At 38.8% G+C, this 27,141-nt stretch overlaps 1 protein-coding gene across 1 annotated transcript in view; it reads left to right on the top strand.

Moving 5' to 3' along the window:
• Positions 1-27,141, top strand: part of dock1 (dedicator of cytokinesis 1) — a 190,357-nt gene that overhangs the window by 127,486 nt on the left and 35,730 nt on the right. The window contains exons 29-37 of the mRNA XM_031750664.2: positions 997-1,091; positions 14,759-14,837; positions 15,802-15,902; positions 21,373-21,431; positions 22,058-22,206; positions 24,013-24,098; positions 24,406-24,562; positions 25,175-25,215; positions 25,570-25,660. Of these exons, the coding sequence (XP_031606524.1) occupies positions 997-1,091; positions 14,759-14,837; positions 15,802-15,902; positions 21,373-21,431; positions 22,058-22,206; positions 24,013-24,098; positions 24,406-24,562; positions 25,175-25,215; positions 25,570-25,660 (858 nt within the window). The remainder of the gene's footprint in view (positions 1-996; positions 1,092-14,758; positions 14,838-15,801; positions 15,903-21,372; positions 21,432-22,057; positions 22,207-24,012; positions 24,099-24,405; positions 24,563-25,174; positions 25,216-25,569; positions 25,661-27,141) is intronic.

The following is a 27,141-nucleotide window of genomic DNA, read 5'->3' as shown; positions in this document are numbered from 1 at the left end:
TGTTGTCTGGCCTCACTGAACATAACAATTGTAATCACAATTAATTTGGTAAGACACACAAAAAAAGGGACATTGGCACCAGATGGCAATAGGTGTGTAGTGCTGGTTATTCCTTCCAGAGAAGAAAGCTGTAACCTGAAAAAAAAAGAAAGAATTTGCTGATGGTGCAAGTTATTAATATCACCGGCCCACCAATAAGGCACAGTGAAATTAAACGTAATTACAGCCGTGTATTCCATTACATCAATGTGTTATTTGATGTATTTTTAAGGCTTGTACGACTATTTCAGCCCATGTTCTTTTTGCTGCAACCCTGGTGATGTTAAACTGTCTTGAAATCATCCAAACAATAATTTAAAAAAAAAACAAAGAAACTCATAAATATAAAGCAGTAGTAGGAATTGCTTTTAAATTGATATTAACAGGCAGTACATACAATAAGCAACAAATGAAGTTATGTAAACCCTAGAGATGGATGTGTGGGGAAGAAGATGAGCAGTTTGTGAAGTACTTGATCCTGTCTACATGCCTAAATGCATTGAGTTTCTCCCATGTTGATTGGCTTATATTAGGTGAACCCAATAATCTTAGTGGTGAGTGCATACTGAACTTTTACAAGGGGGAAAGAAGACAAGAGACGATCTATTGCGTGATGCCTTTTAATTATGACTTTGTAACCCTTAAAACATGTAAAGTTAAGGAGTGCAGACAGTGTAGATATGACTAATGCTATGTTTTAAATGGTAATGATCATTGTAGGTGTTACCCAGATATCTGATGAATATTAGTTGTGTAATATTAACAAAATGCTGGATTATTAGTTTTGTGTGCTACCTGCAAAAGAGAAATACGCGAGTCACCTTGACCTTTAAAACTAATCTAAAACCTGTTTCTGCCTGAAAGCCACGAACGACAAACCGTTCATTTCAGATTACTCTTATCTTGGAAGTGGGAAGAATAGCAGTTCTCATTTTGAAAACTTTCTCTCTTTTACAGGATTTCCTAATGGAAACATTTATCATGTTCAAAGATCTCATTGGAAAAAATGTCTACCCCTCTGACTGGATCATAATGAACATGATGCAAAATAAGTAAGTACGACACTGCTGGAAATGCATGCGCGAACACAAACCATAAACTATACTGCTTTCAACTCACTTCACTACGGTTGCTAAGGAACAGCAGTCGGAAGCGGGTATGAATATTTTCAAATGTTTTTCTCTTCATGCAAATATCGGCACAAGGCCTCAGCAGTGTAGCAATCAGATGAGCAGTCAGCGCAGCCGCAAACAATCACATGAATTATAGATGCTCTGGTATACGCTGCTAATCTCCAAACTTAGTCTCAGAATCTCTCTACTTTTTTGTGCTGTTCTGCAGCTGCCTTCTGGTTTATTGATGCAAACCTTTTTTAAATGCAATTTTAAATTTTTAAAGCAAAGTTAAATTGTGCTTTGCAGTTTAGTCAGTAGTGAGGTTTTTGTGTAGTTGTCAGTAAAGTTTAGAATTCTTTGTATATTTTGGGGGATTTCTTAGTGATTTTTTTTAAACAAGGAAATTGAAAGTCAGCATAGCCAACTGTTAGGTTTTTCTTTTTTAATTTATATAAAATATTCACTTTCAAAAACAAGACATATCAGAATGAGTTGCTGAGCTCTATTATACAGTGATACCAAAACAGCTGCCAGATGAAACGCTTGAATCTTTTTTCTTTTTTTTGACGACAAGGAAAGAAAATTCCCTCTTCTCCACCATCATTCATGTATTATCATGATTGCTGGTTAAATTCTACATTCAAATTTCCCATGGACAGTGAGAAAATAACCTATATAAAAGATTACTCTGCTAATTTTAGCATTATAATACTGTCTGAGTCCCAACTGACAGGGGAAACAAAAAGAAAAGAAACAAAAGGCGTAGTTAGAGAGACGATAGCCAATACAGATGTGCCAAAATCTGCCGTTCTCCTCGGATGGCTTCTTGATGCTGGCTTGAAAAGTAAGCTGATCCCTGTAGAGCCTCTTGGTGAAATCCTCACAGCAAAAATCAGCATGTTTAGAGCCTGGTGCTTAAAGTGGTTTTGGACTCCCTTTTTTTCCAACAGGATAATGGTTTGTAATTCATCTGCTAACTAGCTACCTGTTCTAGCTTCAGAAAACCTTTAAAATCTTATACACCACATGCGCAAAACAGGCCACCTACACAGTACATGTAGCTTTCCTCTGCTTTTGTGCTGATGTCAGTGGTAGAGGAAGTTTTGGAGGTCTGTAGTACTTAGCAACCCACCTCTGTCATTTTATGTAATCTGAGGGACCAAAGATCAAGGTAATCCAATACTGATTTTCAGTCTTGTCCCTTGTGTACAGAGATTTTTCCAGATTTCCTGGAATCATTTTGATGACATTATTAGTTTCATTTGTAGACGATGAGATACTTCATGTCAATAGTACATCATTAAACATGAAACTAAAATTGTTGCAAAATTCGTAGATGTAGTTTTTTTGCAGATTGGTGAACCTCTGCCCATCTTCACTTCTGTTAAACTCTGCTTCTCCAAGATCTGCTTTTTATACCCAGGCATCTCACTGACCTCTTGCCAATTAACCTAATTAGCTGAAAAATCTTCCTCCATCTGTTTCTTTTACTTTTCCAGCCTTTTGGTGCCCCCATCCCAATGTTTTTGGTGTCAAAAAACTCCAAATGAGCTCATATTTTTCATGAAATAGTAAAATGCCTCACTTTAAACATTCAACATGTTTTCTATCTTATGTGATTTGCAGATCATTGCATTCTGTTTATATTAACATACATTAACATTTTACACAGCATCCCAACTGTTTTAAAAATTGTGTTTTGTACTTTCTTCCGCAATGCCATCAAAAATACCAGTTTTTAAAAGCATTTAAGGTAACATGCATCTCAAACAAAATGATTTGTATAGCAAGGCCTCGAGCTTAATCCTTTTGGGCACCTTGAAAGTGGCCATTTATGGCAGGTGCAGAGCTCATAGCAGCAACCTCTAGTTTACTGTGAGCAGTTTTCACCCCCTGCCCAATCTTTTTTAAAACCATTCCAACATCATTGCCAGCGAGGACATTTGACTAGAGATTGCATTGCTTTTCAATTTAGATTCTTGTGCTTTCATTAGTCCGTAGGATTGCTGCAAGCCAGATTCCTTTTGGAATTCAGAACAGACATTGTCTGCCACCTGAGTCACATTGCTGAAGTCTTTGGCATAGCTTCATGAGCGTGTTCCCCGGTATCCTGCAGATGTGAAAATCACATCTGTTCTGCTTTAACCTGAGCAAAAATACCAGGGAGTAACTCGGTGCTGACCCTACTGAGCCACACACAAAAGACACCAGCAGTCGACGCCATCGTGTGTTGGTCTCACAAGCTTATTCAAACACTCCATACCAGGGGTGGGCACCGAGGGCCGGTGTCCCTGCAGGTTTTACATGTGTCCTTGAACCAACACAGCTGATTTAAATGGCTAAATTATCTCCTCAACATGTCCTGATGTTCTCCAGAGGCCTGGTAACGAACTAATCATGTGATTCAGGTGTGTTGACCCAGGGTGAGATCTAAAACCTGCAGGGACACCGGCCCTCGGGGCCTGGAATTGCCCACCCCTGCTCCATACCCATTGTGATCCTTTACTTTTCGGAGCAGCTTTGGGGGTGTGAGGAGCTTCACTGAGCAATTTAATCTAAGATCACACTTTGTAGCACGCGTTTAATTTTTGATTCGCACTCACTCTCCTGCCTCAGCAGAATCTTACCCAACAAGCTTTTGCCTGTTAGCAAATAGCTGGAAAGAGATTAATTCTGAATACTAGTTTGTGCATTCAGCCACTCGCTGGAGTTAAATTGTTGTTCAGCTCAATGAAAAATAAGCTTGTCAATGTCTGGTTGATCTCACAGTCTTTATACTTGAGTCTGTTTGAATACTGCAGGTGTTTGCTTTGCTGCAAATTAGAAAAACTCTTTTATTTGTCGCCATCCTCCAGAATGTGTTTGATCAATGTTTTTTTCCTGCTCCTCACAACGAGAACCCAAGGTGACATGAGAGAGCCGTAAATGTTTTACATTAACAATCTAACAGAAAAGGGAGTATCTGGTATACCTCACGTGCCCTTCCTTTTTTTGTTTTCTTTTTCTGAGTACAGGATTAAAGACAGACTAAATTCATAACATCCTCTATAAACTTTGAAGGCTCATATCTTTATCTCGATTTTGGTTCTGAAGTTAATTTGTGTGTTTTTAACAAATAAACTTGGAGATTTCAGTCCTGGTGGATTCAAACTTGTGTTATTGGGGTTAATTATAGTTTAATAGTGCAGGTCAGACAGTTTAGCAAAACATGCCACTATCATATTCATTCATAACTGGCCATTTTCAATCATTCTGCAAACAACTGTGATCTGGATTATGCTGCACACGGCATGAGTCTGCCAACAATAGGGATACAATTGGTAGCTCACAGTTCTTCATCAGCTCACAGTGGCTAGTGGCTGCTGGGTCATGTTCCATAAGCCCATTACCCCACAGTATCTAAAACCTATCCACATTTGAAAAATGCAGAAAATGACCATTCATTGTTTGGATGAACAAAAAGAGACCATCTATGTTCCCTTATAGCACCAAGCCTTCCGAACACTCTTTTAATCCCTTTCTAGTGGTTTCCACCAACATTTACAACTTCATGTGACCTCAATGACCGTGGACTTGCATTGACAGCTAAACCATAACCACCTGCTTTCCAGAGGTTTCACACTTTGGCCTTGTGGACAGTAATGACCCATGCTTTTTTTTCCACACTGTGGCTCATTTGATGACTTACATGAGTACTAGTGGGCAACTCTAAGAAAAAACTTCCAAGAGGACAGGAGGGGTAGGGGTTAAATGGAATTTCTAAGAGAAGTCATTTTAAGCCAGAAGATCACACAGAAAAACTTTTTTTTAGCTCAAAAACCCAAGTATCATTGTCAGGTTGGTTTTGTTAACACAACAATAATTTGACAGTCGACATGAAACAACTTTCCAGTTCAGCAGAACTCATTTATCTTATCTCCTTATAGCTGTCTTTTGGTCTCCACCAACCTCTCAACAACGAAAGTCCTCCTCTTCAGCTTTATTCACTAGTTCATTTTTAACTCTGTCAGTCTGCTGCTTTGGCAGGTTGCATGCAGTGGGTCTATTAGAACTTTTTGTCTGAAAAGGCTTCCTGCTGCTTCTGGGAATGATTAATGGTGAAGGTGATATTAAAATATGCAGTGAATGTGTCATAACTTCAGAACAATTACCTAGTGATATTTGAGCTTTTTAGTCCTGAGGGCAACTGAAGATTATGGTGATATCTATCCATAGGTTCGCCATGAATAAAATAAGGAATAAAGTGCTTTAATTTGCCATTCATATTAAAATCTTGGCAGTAGACCTTTAAAATAATTACTTTATTGCTGTTTTGTCAAGTGCTTGAAAATGTGTGCAAAACTCTTGAGCCACCCCTCATTTTTTGTTTTGTTTCCAAGGACCCTGACTTTCCTGTCATTAAGCAGTAGATCTCCTGGCTTTCTGAACGTCTTTTTCCAAGTTTGTCTTTGGATGTTGGTGTGCAGTATGTCCTTAAAAAAACCAAAGGAAGCTGGACAACTCAATGGCAAAAGTGGCAAGTCTGAAAAAACTATCTATAGCAGAAAAATAAAGGTGGTCATACCAAACATTAACTTTTAAGTTCTTTATAAATAGAAAGAAATTAGGTGGCTCAAGACTTTTATACAATATATACCGCTGCCTCATTGTCTGGTTCCTGAGCAGTTTGCACATGCCGCATTCAGCATGTGGCTCACCAGCACCAGCAGACAGCTCTTTCTTCTCCACACATTGTGATAGCACCACTAATGAGATGAGAATCACGTCCAGAACAATGTGCACTGGAAATGTTTTTTTCAGCTGTAAGACACAGCACTTGAACAGCTGCGAATGTTGCAGCAACCAGAAGCCTTGATTGAGAACAGACTGAGTAAAAATTGTTGATCAGCTGTAATTACCGCAAAAAAGCTCTCTAAACACTCTAAACTCTCTAATTACTGCAACAACAAAAACATATTTAACAAATTGGGTGATATATTTTTCAGAGCCATGGCTAAATTAATATATATATATTTACATTTTTAAAAGGCATTGTATATAGATAAAACCAAACTGTCATCCTGTATTTTTGCAGCACACAACTGAATATATGATATACCCTTCATAGCTCAGAGGCCTACTTCCATCGTCTTTTAATGCTGTGATTTGAATTAACACTAGATGGACTTCTCAAAAGTTAATTCCACAAAATAACACCAACGATTTGTGGCGTTGTGTTAATTGTGACTAAGAATAGTACTTTGAGATGAATGGGTTTTTAGAGAGGCTTGCAAGGCAGATGAAAAGATGAAAGCCTCAACAAGTTAAAGAAGCAGCTCTTTAACTCTAACCTACTCCATCACACAGACTCATTAGGATCGGGTTTCTGGAGCTGGATGGTTGCCACTTGGAGTTGACTAATGACTAAAGACTAATCCTAGTCCTTGAGGGCAGGTCTATGGGAAGAAGGATGAAGGGCTTTAAAAAGACTGAAACTGATGTTGTTGTCGCCTTTGTCCCCATGTAGTTGTTGAAATTTTTGTAAGCCTTGGAATAAGGATGCTGTTTCCGTCTTTAAAGACAAAGCTCACACCTGTCACTGTCTTTATTTTTCCAATTGACTATACTGTGCAAAAGTCTTGAGCCATCCCTTGTTTCTTTTTACATTTTGCTTTCACGGAGCCAGACTTTCTTGAAAATGTTTAAGTGGTCTTGAGCACAGTTATCTCTTTATAATCTCCACTGTTTCGGTCATTTTAGTTAATAGTATGAAGCAATTTCAAAGGAGATTTATTACAAAGTAAAAGAAGTTGGTGAATAAATACTCCTGTGTATGTCGTTGCATAGATGTTTTATACCAGACCTTCCAAACACCCTGTCCACACTCTTTTTCACAGCATTAGTGTTGTCAGCTAAAAGGAAAGGTCTGACCTTTCCATAGCTTTCAAACCATGCCGCTTTGTTAAATCTGTGGAAGTTACGCAGTCACTCTCCGATGTTTGGTTTTTGTCTGCTTCCTTATTTGCAGTTTAGAATTAATGACATCTACAAAGAATCTGTTGCGATGTCATTACGTATGGTTTCATGATATAGCGTTGCCTGATGTACTGCATAATGTTGTACTGCTCTATGCGTACCTACACTCAAGTGCTGGTTAAAAGCTGTAAGGTGATCTTACATCTTGATATACAGTCAAGGATTTATTATTTACATGTCAGGCACACCACTCTCACACACCAGTCAGAGTACACTAGTTGAAGTTTGTGTTGATGTCTGGCACTTTGTGTGTATCTGCTCAATGATCAGCCTTTGCCCAGGCCAGTTTTTGCCCATGGATTGCAGTATACCTGAGTGAAAGCACACATTAGGCCAGTTAGCCTTTAAATAGTGCCCCCTAAAGAGAGATAACACCCACTGTCATTTCTCTCAACCTGATTTTATCTAAGTCATTATCAAAAACTAGCAGGGCATCTTTTTGTGTAGGAAAACAGTCCATCAGCTACTATACTGGAGCCCTAAGTACTTCTACTTAGGAAGGAAAAGTACAAAAACTACAATGTGAAAATACTCCATTAGAAATTACAATTATTATTTTAGTTATTATTAGTGCTGTCAGTGTTAATCTTGTTAAAATAACGTTAACGCCATAACCGCATTAACACGGCAAATCTCCGTTAGCAAGTTATCGCGGATTGCCCCGTGCGTGGGGCTACACGGCGTCAACGCATTAGTGTGGTTAGCGCGGTTAGCTTGTTTAGCTCGTTAACGCATTAGCGCAGTTAGCTCGTTAATGCGTTAGCGCTGTGCAGCCCCATGCACGGGGCGATCCGCGATAACGCGCTAGCGGAGATTTGCCACGTTAATGCGGTTATGGCGTTAACGTCATTTTAATGAGATTAACACTGACAGCACTAGTTATTATATTTGAAAATAATAATAGTTCTGCTATATTGATCAAAAGGTATTCCCATCCTATTTAGAGTGCACATGGGCTTCGAATAGAAAGTAAATACTTTAAAGTTTGTACAGCGCATTGCTTTTTCACATCAGGTTTGTTGATGACTTTGACTTATTATTTACTTTTATTGTCAGACAAGAAAAATTACTTTTTCTCTGTTGTGTATAATGTAAGTATTGCTTAGTACTCTATGGCAGATGGAGACGTGAATATGTTGCAACTCATCTATGTCTTTCCTCTCAGAACATAACTGACATGTTTGTAGTACACCCGACGACTGCTCCTTTCGCACAATTACTTCTGTCTTTAGATCAACAATATGTCAAACTTAATAGCCTGATTTAATGATGTGTATTTATTTTGGCATTCAAACGAGCACTGATGCACACTGCACTCAGCATCAATTAAAAGTGTACCCATAGCATGAATGCCCATCTGCTAAGATGCCCAGGCCCTATGTCATCTTTAAAACACTGATTCATACGCTTATGGAACATATATTTCAGATCAGTCAGTATTTTATACTGAGTGAAACATTGTGGCCTGAGAAGCATTTAATGTTTCTTCAAATTTTTCTTTATCTATACAAGCATATCATCAATTTTTAAATCGTAAAATAACTGAAAATGTTGAAAAAGTTTGCTTTTTAAAATCCGTTATAATTGTTTCATGACTCATTTGAGAAATTTAACTGTGCCTCATTATCTCATCATTGCTCAACATGAACTTTGCTAACACTGCCTGACCCCAGTTCACAAAGTTTCTGTGCTCGCCAGTGTCTGGAGTTCTGTTGAATCCTGCTTGTATTACCTCATTAGTAATCTGTTCACCTCCTCGCAAAATTTTCCCCCGGATCAAAGGCAGCGCGTGCTGTCGCTGTTACATCTCAGGTCTCTGTGTTTATAGGCTGCTGCATGGTTGATTGCTACAACACTAACATCATACTGCCTGGTGCTGCAGAGTCAAAGGGACTGCAGCTTTTTATCACATTATTTGCATAACAGACAGGCCCTCACTGGCCTGCGAGTTCATCCAGACAGATCTTTAAACACTGAGTTTTTTATCTAATAGCACCATGAGGGCCATATTTCAGTTTATCACACTAAACTAAAGCTGCTTTCACACATAAACTGCACCCCTGAACTTTTCTCGACAGTAACCTGGCAGCGCTGTATGTGAGAACACAAATATCTCCCTCCATCAGATCAAACATTTACTTAGTCTGTACTCTGTGCTTAGTGCACCAGTTTCTTAATACAGTCCTTGTGAGATATTCGGTGCATGTATGAATAGCCATGTAATTGTGCTGTCAATTCAAAGCACAGTGCTTTTCATTCATAAATAAACAAATAAAATAAAGTTATAAGGAGGCTTTTATTTTTTTCTGGAGGTCAGAGGATGATTTCAGTTCAGCTCACAGACACTGTGCTTTCTAATTTCTTTAAAGGAAGTCTTTAGGAATAGTTCCCCAGACTTCAATGATGGCATCTCTCAGGTCCTGTGTCAGTTCCTCCTGTTTTTTTAAGGACATGACTTTCAGATACTCTTTGACTAATGTAGGTAGTATTTTAGGCCTGCCACTTCTTCTTTTGCCTTTCACTTGTCCAGTTTCCTCACAATTTTTAAGGCTTAATAAGTAAACAACAACAACAACAAAAAAATCCTTTTCCACTCCTGAAGAAAGAAATGTCTAAAGATACAGCAGGTGGTTCATCTTTTGACTCTGCCTTTTTATGCTTAAATGATTCATAGGTCAATGTCAAGTGGATTCACAAAAATAAATAAATTTTAAAAAATCCTTGTATTTAGGCCACTTTAAAAATCCGAATAAAGAATGGCTTTAAAAATATAAAGAAATGAGGGCTGGGTCAAGACTTTTAATTAGTTCTGTAATATTTCTAATTCTCATTTGATTAGCTGTTGATTGTTAGAACTTGAAATTATGACAAATTTTAAAACATTTTCAGGCAATTACAAGTCACTACTTCAGCATTGATTTTTTGTTATGTTGACACCATTATCCTTGTAGTTTCAAGAGTTTCTTAGAGAAGTGGTTTAAACATTCAAATGGAGTGGCTAAGTTTAGAGTTTTTCCCTTATTCTGAATGTAAGGTCTAATACATGATAGCGGTACTTTGACTCACCCCAGTGATATTTCTGAGTCATTAAAGCTTCCCTAGGGTGAGCTGTTGGGTTTCTTACAGCCTATTGGAAAGGACATAAATTTTAACCAGAGTCAGCTGCACTTTGCATTACAGGAGAAGTTGTCACACAGAAGAGAAAATTGGGTTAAAATATAATGACGGTTAAATAGATCTAATATTAGATCAGGTATGTGAAATAAAGGTAATCTAATTTAATTAATTGGACAGATAATGAAGGTTTTTGACCTTGCATTATCTCAGAGCACAGGCAGATATGCCGTCTATTCAGCAAACCTATGCAAATAGCTCATGATCATTATCGGCGATGCTCTCTGAACTCAATTACCAAGCATGATCTGCTGATAAATTCTCATTAGCACTTAAGCTAGGTGTCTGTGCTGCAGATCATCTGACAGAGCTTGAGTCATTGTACCACAGCTGCAGGAACTCACCTGATTGTTATTTTTTTAAAGGCAACAATGGCATAAAAAGCAAATCCTCTGTTTTGCTGAAACGTAAATGTACAGCACATCCATCATTCAGCAGTAATAGGGGTATTTTTCTGACACTGACAGTTTGATGGAGCATATTTATCATAATGATACGGTATGTATACTGTATCAAAATGACTGTGTAGGAGGTGCTGTGTTGCCCTTGCGCTGCCTAATTAAAAAGTTAGTGATGTTTTTGTCTTCCTAAGCAGAAGTTAAGGAGGTCTCGTGTTTTTTTTTTTGTTTGTTTGTTTGGTTTTTTTGCAGATGATTAGAGGTACCCTGATTTTCCCTACTGAACCTAACATGAAAAAAATGGGGGGGGAAAGCAAAAGGACCAGCTGTTTTATAGGAATTACAAAGTTGTAGCAGTATTCCAAGAAAAGTATAAGTTCTTAGCCAAGTAAACACTGATTAGTAGCAGTGTATATGCAAATCACCATTGTTTGTATTGTATTTGTAATGAAGTTATAAAGGACTGGTTTGTCACTGTCTGTCTTCATTTTATTTTCTCTCTGTTGCTTAATGACTGACCATTGCTGTTTTTTTAAATCAGCCAAAGCTCTTCTACAAGAATTTGGCTTTTTTTCTTTTTTAGAAAAAATAACGCTGTGGCACACCAGACCAACAGATGGTATAATTTACACTTAATGGTACTATGCAGACACTCATGATTCACACTCAGATTGCTGTGTCGGTACAAAGGATATTCCCTGAAATCAATATGGCAATTAATTATAGACTGTACAGTAATTACACATTTTTATGAATAATAATTCTTCACTGACTAACCGAAATGCAGTCAGAGATGAGATTTTATTACTCTATCACATTTCCTTTTAAGGACCATTATCTTATTATAGTAAGATATTTCATATCTTTAATGTCACTATATATATAAAATACACACACAGACACACACACACTTAATACTAAAGAAAATAGGCCTAAATTCCTTTAATCTTCTTTGAAATGGTCTTAGTCAGGAGTGTCTTAGTCGGAACCCACTGTGAGGGAGAGTATATTCTATTTTCATCCACCTCATTAGGTTTTTCACTTTAATTAATGGCAGGATGTGCTCACAGAGGAACTGTCCTGTCTGTTCGTTAAAGCCAATTATATGTCTGTGCAAAGGCAGACTGGTGGCTTCAAATAGGTTTTTAGATAGTGGAGTCTACAATATTGTGCGAACTTGTTTGTGGGAAGCAATTCATGTTAGCATACGATTTAATCATGTATCAAGCCCAAGAAATTTTATATGCCCTGGATCATCATGCAGTTGTAGTGGAAACATGAAGGTGAGCTTTGATCAGAAAGGGAGATCAAAAAGGAGTGGTTGGGTACAGCTGCGTTTTTGCCTGCCGAGCCATATTTTGCTGAAAACTATGAAGATCCTTGATATTGCTATTTTATTTGTCGTTTGACCCAGCATTTAGAACTGCTTGCTACATCACTCATGTTTGCAAAGTGGCAGATATGGTGTTTATAATATTTCATGCCCTGTACCTATTATAAACTCACCTTCATCAAAGTTAAACGCAAACCACAGCCTTAAACCTGTGATTAGTAAATTTGTAATTACCATGTCTTGTTGTCCCACTAATATGTAGTTGGCTGTAATGCAAATATAGGTCATGTAGGGCTGTAGGTGTGCCTGTAGGCATCCATTTAAACACTCCAATCTGGCTTTTTCTTGAGTTTAATTGGAAAATGTGTTACTATAGCCCATGCAACTTTGAGTTGCATCGTTATTGCTGCAAGCCTCTAAGAAATATATATGGAAAAAGGGAAAACACTTTAAATCAACCATTTAAGTTGTGTTATTTTAACGGGGCAATCCATAAATGTTTAATAAGCACTTGTTTTTTGTTTTTGTTTATACAGTAATATTCTTCACTTAAATTAATAGCTTAAATGGGGGCTCCCCAGTAAGCTACAAAATAATGTCATAAATTAGCCAAAAGCATTAAGCAGTAAGTGTTTTCTTTGCCCACACATGCAATGGAAGAAAAGCCATTTTAGCGTTGGTCCAGTGTTAAGCGTATCAACTATATTGGCATGTTCACAGCTGCAGAAAATTGAGTGAGGTGTGCAGAGAGGGTGCATGTGCTCGTGCAGACAGGGTGGTAATAGGCTGTCTCGGTGCTTAGGAGATGGCGGGGGTGTTCTGAGAGGGCAGAGAGCCAAAGAAATGGACTTCTAATGGCATATCCAAAGGTGTTCAATGACAGTTAACCTTTCCAGCTAATGATTAAGGTCACTCATAATGTGTATCACACATCAGCCCCAGATAGCATTTAGTCACCAATGGAGATAAATGTGGAACATGAATATTGTATAACTTTAAAATACCCCGGGTCGTAGAACATTGCTGTTTTAACAGTGATGGTTATTCCTGTTCAAGGTCAGCTGTTCGGGGCAGTGGGAAACCCCGGCCCGGTCTGTACAGCAATAAAATTTCGACCTTCCAGCCCAAAGATTCTTACTGTCACAGAACTGAATTTTAAAGTCAGAAGCAGCTAATGGATGTGGATTGGCTAATTCCTGCAATGAGACCCAGTTCCAGTAAGGATTTAGCTTGGGCAATGACAAAAGCAGAAGGCTCTCTCGGGGCTGCCTGTGGAGCAGATGTCTGCTTACCTGCCAGTGTCAGTTACACGAGCGTTATATCTTAATGCTGCTTTATTGTCTGCTCATGAAACCCTGATGCAATCCACTCAAGTGGCATAACAATCGTCCTTGTTTCACCTTGCCATTTTTATTCCAATCTGATATATCTTCATCCACTATTGCAGGCAATCAGCTGTTGCTGTTCGCTTATTGATTAGTAATTGTGTAAAGGAATGCTCGCAATAACTGAAGCAGGGACTAAGCTTGGAAAACCCTAAATAAAATAGGCCAGATTACTGAATTTGCCGTGTTAGACTCTTTTTTTTTTTTTCTTGCTTGCTAAATCTTAGAGATGGTACACACATTGTTGTGCAGCAGGTTCTACCAGGAAATTAAGTTAAATAGCGGATGGACCTCTGACTCTGCGAGTAGCAATCATAATTCCCCTCTAAAAGCTTCATGCCACTTAAGTTATTAACATTTAATTCTGCAGCATCACAGTGGATTAACCCATCAGACAGTGTTCTCATTAAGATCTACTCATCAAATGTTTTTTCACGGGTGCCTCTAGCCTACTGTACCTCAGTCTGTCAGAGAGAGAGATTCAACCTGCTCGGCTATTCTGGTATAAGCACACATTTGTTCACAAGAGCAAACATCCAGTCTTCGTGATAGTGCATACTGGTACTGTTTCTTTCTTTGTGTGGTCACAACTTTAAAACAAATGAGTTCATATTGGGTAACTCTGCAGTGAACAATGTTAAATTCATGCTGAGTTTCAGGATCAGTGCAGCATGCAGGGCTTTTTGCTTTTTTATTCATTGATGGTTGTGCGATGTTCCAAGCTTGACCTAAAACAACAGGGTTCATATCCAAAATCATTGTGATTTTCTAGCCATAATTGTGCGGGTTTTTTTTACCCTAACAAAAAAAAGAAAAAGTTGTTTTGTTATTCTATTTATTGGCACAGTTCTAATATATTACCTGTGTTTCTTGGACATTGGATGAAATGCATGTAAGCATGTCTGAAGCAAAAACTCAGATGAAGAAATAATTGACAAATATGAATTGTAAAGTGGGCATTAACTTTTCAGTTTTATTATCCCACTGTAGTATGCATGTCACATACAAGTAACATACAAGTTTGAAATCATTTTCATGTCCCTCAGTGATATGTCTGCCACTAAGGCTGGCCAAGGATGTGTATCAACTATGACATCAACTATGATAGGCATCTTTTTTCCTCTCAGATGTTTTTGTTGTTAAGCATTGCCGATAATATCAGATGGATGTTTTTTCGGTGGTGCAGTTATATGAAATAATTTTAGAAAGCTGAATGTCAGTAAAAAGCTACTTACATTTCTTTTATAGTCTTAAAAAACTTTTTTGTAAACAGCCAGCATAATCTTCTTATCTTTGCAGAGTGTTCCTTCGGGCCATCAGTCAGTATGCAGCCGTGCTGAACAAGAAATTTTTGGATCAAACCAACTTCGAGCTACAGGTAGGAACTGAACCATTGAATAAATATCTTGATATCAGCACTTCACATCTCAAGATAATGTTTTTTGTAGACAAGGCAGCGCTGACATTTTAAGCACTATTACCCAACAGTTTTAGGAATAATTTTGTGGCATTTTTCTTATAGCCTGTAGTTTTATCTTGGGGCTGTTGCAGATGCCACATTGTTGGATTTTCTGAATTGGAAAAAAGATCACTGAAGGCAGCAGACATAAAAAAAAATTGTGAAGAGGGAACATCAATTACCCTGTAATGGCCGGCAATTTTATGTGCATTTCTGAATATTTTAACCTGCTCACCCTGGAATTGAACAGCTTTTTCTACTTGCTTTTTAAACGTCTGAAATGTGGAAAAATGTTAATGCTGTCAACAACTGAACTCCTGTGAGCTTTGCTTTTAAAGCTTGGTCATTGTAACAGTCTTTTTCTGCTGTTAATTGCATCCAGCATTTGGAGCCCTCTTTATGGTTTATGGAAAAAGCTGTGGGGTTTTCTCCATAGCTTAATGTACATGGGTTGGGCAAAGAGAATTTAGACATTATCAACATCATGAAGAGTTGTGTTTTATACTCATGCATGGGCTGGCAGTAAAAAAAAAAAAGCCAACCACCACTGCACTTCTTTTAGCTTCAGTCCATGTCTGATGTAGTGTGTTCTCTAGAGGATGTTGGCCTAAATCAGCCCCCTCTTCATCCACTTGGACAGATACCTGATACAAGTGTAACCATCTCATCATTACATTGCAGTGTAATGAAACTGCAATGCTCACGTAGCATAGTACCGGATAAAACTTAGAGCTATTTCTTAAAAATGTCTAAACTTTGTAATATATTGTATTATTTATTTAATTCAGTCTGTTACTGTTATTGTCTTGGAGCAACTGTAACCACATATTCTGAACTATTCTTTTGCTGCAATCTTCCTGTCTTTCGTCTGTGTCTGGATCAGCTGTGGAACAACTACTTTCATCTGGCTGTGGCCTTCCTCACCCAGGAGTCATTGCAGCTGGAGAACTTTTCAAGTGACAAAAGAGCTAAGATCTTCCACAGGTGAGAATGAACACTCTCTCAAAAAACACGATGCCCTAATTTCCCACCAGCGCAGCTCGAGTTCCCTCCCCAGCATGACAAGGCTATGCATAATTCAGATAAACTATTTTCACACCCAGACATTGTCCAGTGTTGAACTCTCTCGCATGCAGTGCACAACAGGGCATTTTACACTGTGGTAAACCTGGCATTTCCCCTGACAGTTACCTAAGTTTTTATATTTAACTATGGGCTTAATTGACTTTATATGGGGGTAGCTATTTGGTTTAAAGCCATTTCTGACCAATCTGAACATGTGCTTTCTCACATACATCCCAGCAGGGTGATATCTAAAAATGTTTCGGGTTGTAGTGCATGTGCAAACACGGCTTCCCGTGGTTCTGGCAGAGGCAGTACAGGCCTAATAAAGCTGTTTTAGTACTGCTGCTTTTCTTGACATTACCCAGCAGAGCTGTTTGCAAGAACACAAATGTTCAAACCAGTCATGTCGGACATTAGCTAGTGTTTACCCTTCCGGCCCCCCAAATACAGAGTCCCAAAAATCAGGTAACAGTTGGTGAATTCAGAGCGAGGCAGTGGGTGTCATTAGTCTTTGTCTCTTGCACACTGTACCTTGGCGACACCTTTGCCACCACAAAAAAAGTATTTCTAATGGTAAGTACATGGTTATCCTGCTGTTGGCTGCTACATGAAAGAAAGAGCCATTATAAACAACATCCGGACTAAATTATTCTTACATTGTCCATGTTGTGAAATTGCAAAACTTTCAAGGCTATGGAGAAGCATATATTACATTCAAAATGTAGTTACCGGGTAATGTTCGATATTCAGGTCTTCACTCTTCTGCTTGTTTTTTTTTCATCTGTTGAAGACAGAAACTGAAGGAGAAATAAAATTGTGTTATTATACCGCCCATAATTTTTAAATAGCTGAACATTTAAATCCTTGAAATTTAGACCTTTTTACTGCTTCCAAAAATCTGCTTAATTGTGCTTTCAGCTATAAATTCAGGGAGCTATTCATTTCCTGTTCATCCGGCTCCCTTTATCCACAAAGAGCCATTCATCTACATTAGTGTTTCTCAGAAACTGTGATAATGCATCCAAATGTGTAAATGTTTTCTGGGCAGACATAGAGCATATTGGCTCTCATCTTCATTTTGAGTAGCTTTTGACACTAAAATATACATCACGTTGGCTCACGCCCGACAGGGAGACTGCTCGTTTGTCAGTGCTTTATTATTGGCCGCGGTGAACTCCCAATAGATAATAAACAATGTTCTATGCAGCACAACAGCCAAACACAATGCATGATCCAAGCCACCCCCATCAAGTCTTTTTCGATTTGTTCTAAGCAAAAAAACAGGAATATTATAGGGATTGTCATTTTTTTCCACAGTCTTTACAACTCTACCTGCACACTCTCTGTCTTTCTCCCCCGTCCCTCCACCTACTACTCCAACCTCTACCTCTCTGCATCCGGTATCCTTGTCTGCTTGTGGCTGAATTGTAAGCTTTCCCTGCAATACCAATTATTGTGCCTTGCTCAGAAGCAGAGAGCAGAGGGGTGAAATCAAAGATTTGTGAAGCACAGCTCTTTAGCACTTTGCATTGGCTTTTTTGTCCCTGCATCACACATCTCCTAGTGCTGTTTGTGAAGTTCTGCTCCATTACTGGAGCCTGTGTAATCCTAATGCCATTCTCACACTCAGACCACCGAGGCACAGATAACAAGCTTACATGTCTGCATGCCCTGAGTGGGAGGATAAATATATCTATAGCAGTCTGGGTCTTATTTTTCTTAGTTTCAACCATCGTTCCCAAAACCCATTGTAATCATAGGCTGCTGATTATAAAAGATGGACGTAGCCACTGACGTCACCTTTGTGGATTCCTCTGTGGCTATGGCTGTTTTCAAGAACCCTGCGCAATATTTGAGGGGAAACTGCATGGTGATACCATAGCAACTTGTCAGTCACAGACTTAAAACTACAAAGTAAAAGCATAAACACATCAGAATAAATATTTACAAAGTAAAAAGTGATAAATAAAGCAAGATTTTGGGTGATTTTCTAACAAATTTGCATACATTCTGACTTAACTGATAAAACGTCACAACTATAGCTGAATCCTTTGGCAGAGAAAAATAATATTTAAGTTTTCTGTACAAAAAAACATTGCTATTGACATTTTTTAAACAATTTGCCACAATAAAACAGTGTGTTAATTATTTGTCTGACCTTAAAAATCCATTATAATCCTTGTTGATATTTGTTTATGTGTTAATAATGGCTATAATTGGCAGAAACTGTGCAAATAATTTTAACCACCATTTCCCCTTTACTTTGAAGTACATGCACTTGCGCAGAGATACAGACATATGTACTCATACACGTCTGGATAAATGAGCATGCAGCAATGTCATTGTCATAATATCCACTTTTGAGTGATGAGGAGAAGGAGCATCGTATTGACAGGTTTTGTGAATATCTCACACTTCCTTTGCTTCAAGCTTTGATCACAGCTGAGGTGCCCTTACAGGGCTCTGCTTGTCAGTCTGTTTTCTCTGTATTTTAGTCACCACCTCTACTGTTTTTTTTCTTCTCTGCCTTGATGTTTGCCCTGTGACCCAATTACATTGCACAACACAAACTACCAGGAGCCCCCAGTCACACACTACTGTCCCTCTCCAAATGTTTTATTCTTAGTTAACCTCTCCTACAGCTTTCTGCCCCTGGCTGACAGGTATATGTTGTAGGGTCTGACAGCTGACAGTCATAGCTGCCTGTCCGCTGCCTACAGGAGTGTGACAGAACAACACCCTACATCTGTCTCAGCCGCAATGAGGACACGATGCCTTCTGCACTGTCATCTGAACGCCCATATGTGGGAACAGAAACGCACTTCCTACGACTGATTCATGCAAGCTGTGAGCCGTCATACTCACAGATATGCACAGGACTATATTTCGGCCCCAACGAGGTGCAAAAACAGTCAAACATGTAGTACCTGATACATAAAAATGCAAATTGAATTATTTTTTATAACTTTGCAAAAACTGTAAGGATTAATGCTCGGGCTCTACCATTTGACAAATAAGTATGGTAAATTGTTTTGACCCAAACCAGTGTGTAAAGAGGTGATGCAGCTACTTTTTCAGGATTCTGTCAAAATACATTAGTGTGTAGGTTGGCAATGCAAAGGCTGTTTGGCAGTGAATATGTAGGCTTACATCAAGTCAGCAAATAGTGGGAAGCTCCAGATGGTTTTCTTTTTGCTAGCAGTGGTTGATCCAAAATGCACAGAAAAGCTGGAGGTCTGAAACAAAAAGTTTGTCCAAAGTCTGCTACTGCCACATCTACGACATCTAATAAAGATATATATTTAATATAAGAAAGAATCACCAGTAAATCTAATGTACATGTCACTGGGCTTTGGGAGGAAGCTGGAGTAACCACAGGAACCATTCACATGCACAGAGAGAACATGCAAACTCCACTTAGACAGAACCCATATTCTACTTAGGAAAGGAGGGGTTTTGAGTTTACTTGAGACCTTTCAGCTTTTTTTTAAATCTCACAATCTTGTTTCAATCACATCAATATATTTTTTTCTGTTTTATCAACATTCCCAAGGCAATCCATAAGATCCGTAATTATCTGCAAGTGCTGTTTGACAATTAAATCTCAATTCTTGATTAAATATAAATGGTAATGGTAAATGGCCTGTATTTGTATAGTGCTTTTACTAGTCCCCCCTAGGGACCCCAAAGCGCTTTACATACCCAGTCATCCACCCATTCACACACACATTCACACACTGGTGGAGGCAAGCTACAGTTGTAGCCACAGCTGCCCTGGGGCAGACTGACAGAAGCGAGGCTGCCATATCGCGCCATCGGCCATGGCCAACACCAGTAGGCGGTAGGTGAAGTGTCTTGCCCAAGGACACAACGACCGAGACTGTCCGAGCCGGGGCTCAAACCGGCAACCTTCCGATTACAAGGTGAACTCCCAACTCTTGAGCCACGATCGCCACGAATATAATAAAAAAAAAAAACATGACAGCACAGCACAGATAGATTTTCTTACCAACAATCAGCTAAACAGGTCAACCACACAGGATTGTTAAGCAGACACTATGATGGTTTAGCATTGCATCCAAACAGAACCGCGGTATATTAGTTACTTGTGTTGGTCTGAACCTTGTAGGGATGTCACCAGAATCAGTACTTAAGGTACCTTTTGATACCAAATTTGTGAAAATGCTGCAGGCCTTTTCTTTAAAACCAGTTTCAGGCTTGGCTTATTCTCCTATGAAATGTTCAGTCTGTCAACAGAGCAAGAGCCATTCAGTTTGATTCATGTGATCGGATTCAGAATACCCTTTCTGCCCTTCTGCCTGCTGTTTCCACTCTTGTTAGCCTCTCCATCATTCACGCTTTGTCTTTTCCTCTCTGTCCTTTTTACTTCACTATATGTCCTCTCTGTGACCTAAGGACAGTACGATAGGCAGGGAAGACTGGCACCAAGCTGCCACGAAGATTGGTTCATGACCCAAACGTGGCAGAGCTGATCAGCTTATAAGCCCACAATACGCACAAGCTAGACAAAGAGTCAGGGCAAGAGGCCTCCTTCTAGCTTCTTCTGCAAATCTTTATTTTATGTAAGGGCTCTTGACACACAAAGTCGACCTAAAAATACTAGCACCAACAAAGATTGTTTGATCAAACACTTTCCCTTGTGTCATCATCCTTGGATTTTTTTTCCCCCGTCTTCAAATATGTACAGAGAGCAGAAGACAGACTAACTTACTGTCAGCTTCTGTGAATGTTGCGAACTTGCATGGAAACATCTCATTAGGGTGTGTTTGTATTTCAAAGAACATTGTGGAACAACAAAACTAAACTAACTCACCATGATCCCAGATCAATGAATCTGTGTCATTATGAATTTCATTATGACAGTCTAATTTTATGCTTTTGAAGCAAGTATCATTCAGAAATAGATGAGAGAGATTGATTTATTCAGCTCCCTGCAGGAAGAGAGTGGGAAACTATTTACTATATATTTCAGATAACTTTATATTGTGTTAAGCTAGGTTACTGCATAAACTATATGGACCTCGACCAGACCGAAAAGCCCTCATTAGGGCTATGAAGTACATTTTTAATTTTGTCACAAGTGATGTTGAAAAATGTGACCTGGACACTTAAAAGAAGGCCTGTTTACTTCACTTCTCACTTCATGATCTTTCTCTCGATTAAAATTTTCATACTACGGCAAACGCTGACTTGGACGGCACAGATGAAACATGACACAGTTATTTAAATATAGAGTATATTGCATTTTTTAGGCAGTTGAAATAGTCATAAAGAACTGTTTGTGTTTATACTGCGTATATCGAGTTTGCACATCTTCTGTGGATATTACAACAGCCGATGTGACATTTATACTTTGTTTGTGTTTCAGGTACCAGGACATGAGAAGACAGATTGGCTTTGAAATCAGGGATATGTGGTACAATCTAGGTAACTAAGCTCATTCCATGTGTCGCTATTGATGTTTCACTTTCAACTGATAAAATCCCTTTTATGAATGAATTCACTTGTTGGAGCAGTGTTACAGTGTAACATGTCAATCCTGCAAGGTATATGTTAACAGTCGTTACCCAAGTATAGACAGTCGTGTGTTAATTAGTGTTATTTTGTGCAGTAGGAGAGAGACATGGCAGTCAGATCTCGGTGGAATGAGATTGTTGTATACAGGGATTGGGGTGTTAAGATTTTGGCATTCATGCCTACCGTTTCATTGCAACCCACACCATCTGATCCTCTAATTAGAGCTTTCCACTAGATTAGATTGATTCATTTTCTGGGTTTATTATACCCATTGCTTTTTTTTTTTTTTTTTTAACCAAGGTGTTTGATTTTCACTTATTTACTGCTTGACTGATGAGATGAGAGGAGATTTGCTAAACATCAGAAGACACATTTCCTTATTGTTTGAAACTGCAACTATTAAGTCTGGATTAAGGATTATCCATGCCTTGTTACCTCACTTATGCTATTTGTTCTGTCAAATTTAAATTCTGCAAATGAGCTGTGCAGTTAGGTTGCACTTACATGTTCTGTTCTCTCTTTTTTTCTTCTCAAAGGGCCCCACAAGATAAAATTCATTCCGGAGATGGTGGGTCCTATCCTGGAGATGACACTAGTTCCTGAGATCGAGCTGCGAAAGGCCACCATCCCCATCTTCTTTGACATGATGCAGTGCGAGTTCCACTTCACAATGCATTTCCAACGGGTGTGTCCTCTGAAACATGAACTACAGCTCATCTTTACTTAAACAAAACAAAAACAACAAAACGTTAAGATTATGTGTAAGATGAAAATGAATATACATATTCACTGGCCAATTTATTAAGTACATCTTTCTACTACCTAGTTGGACCTGTTGTCTTAACTCTCCAGATTGAAGATGCTGGAAACGTTCTTTAAAGATTTGTTCTTTAAACGGCACTCACTGGACATTTGCTCTTTTTCAGGCAATTTTGAAATACCCTAGAGATGGTCTTGACTGTGTCTACATTCCTAAATGCATGGAGTTATTGCCAGCTGTTGCAACTGGCTGATTACATATTTGCATCAACAATCATTTGAACAGGTGTCCCTAATAACTTGGCCCGTGAGTGTGTATATGCAGTGCATAGTGTGTATAATCAGCTATGTCATAGAAGACACCCACACACATATATATGGGAAAAATAAACTTTTCATTTTTTTTATTTTAATTATCACACCTATTGATGTTAGCTTTCTTTCTTCTTTTTTTAGTACATATTACAAGATATTTTGTGGATTCTGAGTGTTTCATCATTTACTAATATTAATATTGTAGATGATAAAATCTTCAAATTCTTTGGACAGGTACATAAAGAAGTATTATTTTAATTTATGAAGTATTCACTCGCCTGTGCACACCTCCCAACTTTAGTTCGGAAAGATGTAACTGATGAGTGAGTAACTGCATTCTGAGTTTCTCGCTTATTGGAAACAAGGTTTTAGATGAAGCGAAACAATAAAGGAATACAAAGGTAGAACAAAAGTAAGGAAGAAGTTTTGTAGCCCACAGCTTACTTGTAATTCTGCAAATCTCATTTTGTTGTGCTGCGATTATCAACAGCCATGGTAAGTGGAACTTAATGTTATGCCTCGTTACGATCCAAAATTAAGCCTTTCTGCATGAGGAAATCCATTTGGTTACAGCTGTTCTGTCATAAAATTTCACAGGCTGTTTTCAGCTTTGGGATGTTTTGTGAGAGCTGCCGAAATACGTGATGTGTACTTCACTTCTATCATAGTAAAGAAACACAGCACTTTCCAAATGTCTCTTTCCTCGCCATTGTAGTCTTGTGAAAACCATAGCACTCCAATATCATTTTTACTGGTTGCACAGCCGTGTCCTTTTATAGTGAAAGTGTGCAAAGCGTTTATATCTTCTGTCTGGATCAGGATCATTTTGGCTGATTGCTTCTTTCCTATCATTTTCAATGAATTGTGATCAGTAACATTTTGATTACAATTCTGAGAACTAGTATATTTCCTGTACTAGTTCTCTTTCTTTCTGTGTGTTATAAGTCCTTGGCTTTCCAGAAAACAGCAGTCATATCTTTTTCTACTTTGCTATACTCTTTCTTTTTCTGTACTCGTGTCCAAGACACAAGTAAATCAAAAAGTCAGTGAAAAAAGCTTTGTTTCAGCACAATGAAATTCAATTTTTTATACAGCTGCTACATACAAATATTGGAAAAATAGATCCATGCATCACTGTCAGCAGATACAGCAACTACAGAGCAAAAAGTACAGGCAAGGTGTCTCCTGATGCAGCTTTCTGTTGTGTCCTAATAGAATTTCAACTGATAAAGAAAATCGGAACCAGCTCACAGCCAGTTCCATTGCAAATAAGGGACGATTTAAGTTGAAGCGTAAACCCTCACAGCTGGGTTTGTTGGAGAAAGAGGGAGAGAGAGAGAGAGCAACAGGGAGATGGCGTTAATGAATTGAAAAATTAGCTACACTGATTATTTACGCCTGCTCTGTCTAATTGCAGTTTGAGAACGAGATCATCACCAAGCTGGATCACGAGGTGGAAGGGGGCCGCGGAGACGAGCAGTACAAAGTTCTCTTTCAAAAAATGTAAGTGCTGATTAATGGGCAGGATTATGCCTGAGCCTCTTGCAAGTTAGATAATGCTAATTGCAACATAGCACTTCTCAAAATAATCACAGTGTGCTGATGATCACACGACTTGCCATCGCAGCTTGCCTGCATAATGTCTGCTTTCGGAGCAGATGCTAACTCTGTTTTAATGTGTAAAAAGACAGCTTTTTCCTGAATCCTCAGCTGTCAAAGACCATCTTAATACGTACTTCACATTTCTCTGTGTCCCCATGGGTTCTCTCATACTCTCCCTCTGTATCCAACCTCACAACACAAACACCAGCTTACTGGAGCACTGCAGGAAGCACAAGTACTTGGCCAGGACGGGTGAGAATTTCGTCACTCTGGTGGTGCGTCTGCTGGAGAGGCTGCTGGACTACAGGACCATCATGCATGACGAGAACAAGGAGAACCGCATGAGCTGCACTGTCAACGTGCTTGTAAGATCTCTGCTTTCAATCCTGAATGCGCATAAGCCGAGTGCCGGTGATACATGCGTAATTAGATATGAACCCCCTTGCGTGAAATGATACACATGAAATGTATAAATAACAATACAGGTAATTGTTTGTGTTATCAACGCCTGGTTGTCTGTCATAGATTATTGTTGCCAATAAAAAAAACACTGTAACGATGTAGAATTACATACAGACGGCAGTAGCAGGCATCTCGACATGTCAGTGCATTAAAGTGTTATCACTGAGCTGTTCATCTAAACCACCTGTTCTTTAAAGTGACATTTCATCTGGAAGCACCAAAATGTCACTTTTATCTCACATGACTAGGCACATTGAAAAGACTACAGACGTATGGCCTATATTTCACATTTTATCTGCACTTTAAATAACTTCAGTTTCACTGAGAATTTGACAGTGTCAGTCAGTGGACTAGGTGCTTGGATGTGTGCCCGCTACAAGCCCTGATACTGTTAAATAATAATCCACCAGTGGCTTCTTTTTAGATAGATAAACAGAATACAACCATTGTTCTCAGTGGAAATCTGCAATGTCCTTTAAACCCGTTTTAACTCTTTGTTTTTCTCCACAATGTAGAACTTTTACAAGGAAATAGACAGAGAGGAAATGTACATCAGGTAAGATTCTGCGTGTTAACCATTTGTTATATTTGAAGCGTTTTTGTCCCTGTGAGGCATTTTAAACACTACAACATAGATGTAATAAGGAGTCTTAGTTGAGCTACATTTTTGCCTCCCAAAGATTAAATAAAGTAAGTCTCCAGAGACCCAGAATAAAATATTTGATTTTGATAAAATATGTTTCCCAGTCTGCAATCTTACCTGTCAGTTTTCCATCTATTTTTCAAGCGGTATTTGAGCTAGAAGAGCCTGTCAAGACACATCCGTCTGGCAGAGTTAACCCTCTGTCTGTTAAAGTGTGAAAGACCCACCTCATCATGACCCATAAATCATTGCTTTTTTCACTGCCAGGTACCTTTACAAGCTGTGTGACCTCCATAAAGAGTGCGACAACTACACTGAGGCGGCTTATACTCTGCTTCTGCACGCAAAACTGCTTAAGGTACCCATGCACAAGGCCAACAAAAAATAAATGTTCAAGTGCATTCTCTAAAATATCTAAAGCTGCACACAGAAACGCCGAACATATAACCACTGTTAAGCTGTCGTCAGGCAGATGTTAAACGTAAGGTTAAGGTGTCAAGCAAATAACTGATTGGGCTGTATCAGTTTAATTCCACTGTGGCACATACGATACCTTTTAAGGAGGCAAATTTGCACAGCAGCCTTTTATTTGCAAAGCCAGTGCGAGTCACAGCTAGTATCTGATCTTTAATTTAAAAGAAAAACCTGCTCATGTTCTAAAACAGAGACAAAGGTATCTTCAACCACCTCGGATACTTGAAGATAAACGTCTACTTTGGCGGTCATCATCACCTCAAGCATCAGTGCAGGCATCCCTACTTGAAGGTGGAAAAAGGGCAGCTTTCTGCCACAACTTAAATTGAGCACATACATATTTATAGATTATCAAGAAGCATTTCTTTTATGTTCGTACCTTTTTGTTAGTAGTCATGCTCTCAGCCTTGAAAGTTTCTATCTCCTGCCAAAAATACACCGCATCCACTTGCAAAACTCCTCATACAAAGAACTGCAGCGTCTATTCCCAGCTGGGGTTTGGTACACCCTAAATTTGAAGTTGTTCCTCTCTGCCTTTTATCCAAAATGGATGCATCCAACATCTCATCTGTTTTTGCATAAATAGCTGGCTGCTTCAGTCTTTGTGCAGGTCTCGACAGAGAAGAGCAGGCTGTGACTAAATCACATTTTCCTCACTCGGTAGTCACAGTAGCATCTGTAGCATGAGTTCTATGTTTTATTATTATTATTATTGTTATGATTCTGCTCATCTGCAAGTGTCTGTGTCTTTCTGACTGTGACTGATCTTTATTCACATCGAGGCCTGTGTAGACAAGAATGAATGAGAGGGAATGCCATCCATCCATCCATTTTCTTAACCCCTTATCCCATTTGTAATCGTCTGGAAGAGGGAAGTCTATCCCATTTGTCATAGATTGAGAGGCAAGGTACACCCTAGACAGGTCAACAGTCCATCACAGGGCTAACACAACCATTCGCACACATTGATTCAGCAATTATCCTACCATGCACAGTTTTGGACTTCACGAGTAAGCTGGAGTACCTGGATGGAACCTTAACACGCAGAGGGAGAACTACAAAATTCCAGAGAAGGAATGATTTATATATAATTCTGTATCCTCCAGCATTTATAGAGTAGGACTGGCTATAATTAGTGCCCCAGTAGAGTACCTGCAGCAGTGTAATAACATTGATGAATTCACAACATTTTCTTCATAGTCAGAGATGTATCAGCACTTGGGTTTTGTCGATACGGGGTCACTGCTCATCCATGAATTACCAAGGATCCTTTTTAACATATAAATGCTGCAGTCCAGCACTAAAGGATCAATAAGCTAAGCCAAGTCTTCCCAGAATCCTTCCTTATACCACAGCAATGTGGTG

The sequence above is a fragment of the Oreochromis aureus genome, linkage group 8 (genome assembly GCF_013358895.1).
Source record: "Oreochromis aureus strain Israel breed Guangdong linkage group 8, ZZ_aureus, whole genome shotgun sequence".
In the NCBI taxonomy this organism is placed as follows: Eukaryota; Metazoa; Chordata; class Actinopteri; order Cichliformes; family Cichlidae; genus Oreochromis; species Oreochromis aureus.
The sequence above is the reverse complement of the archived record's forward strand: the minus strand, read 5'-3'. Positions and strand labels throughout refer to the sequence as shown.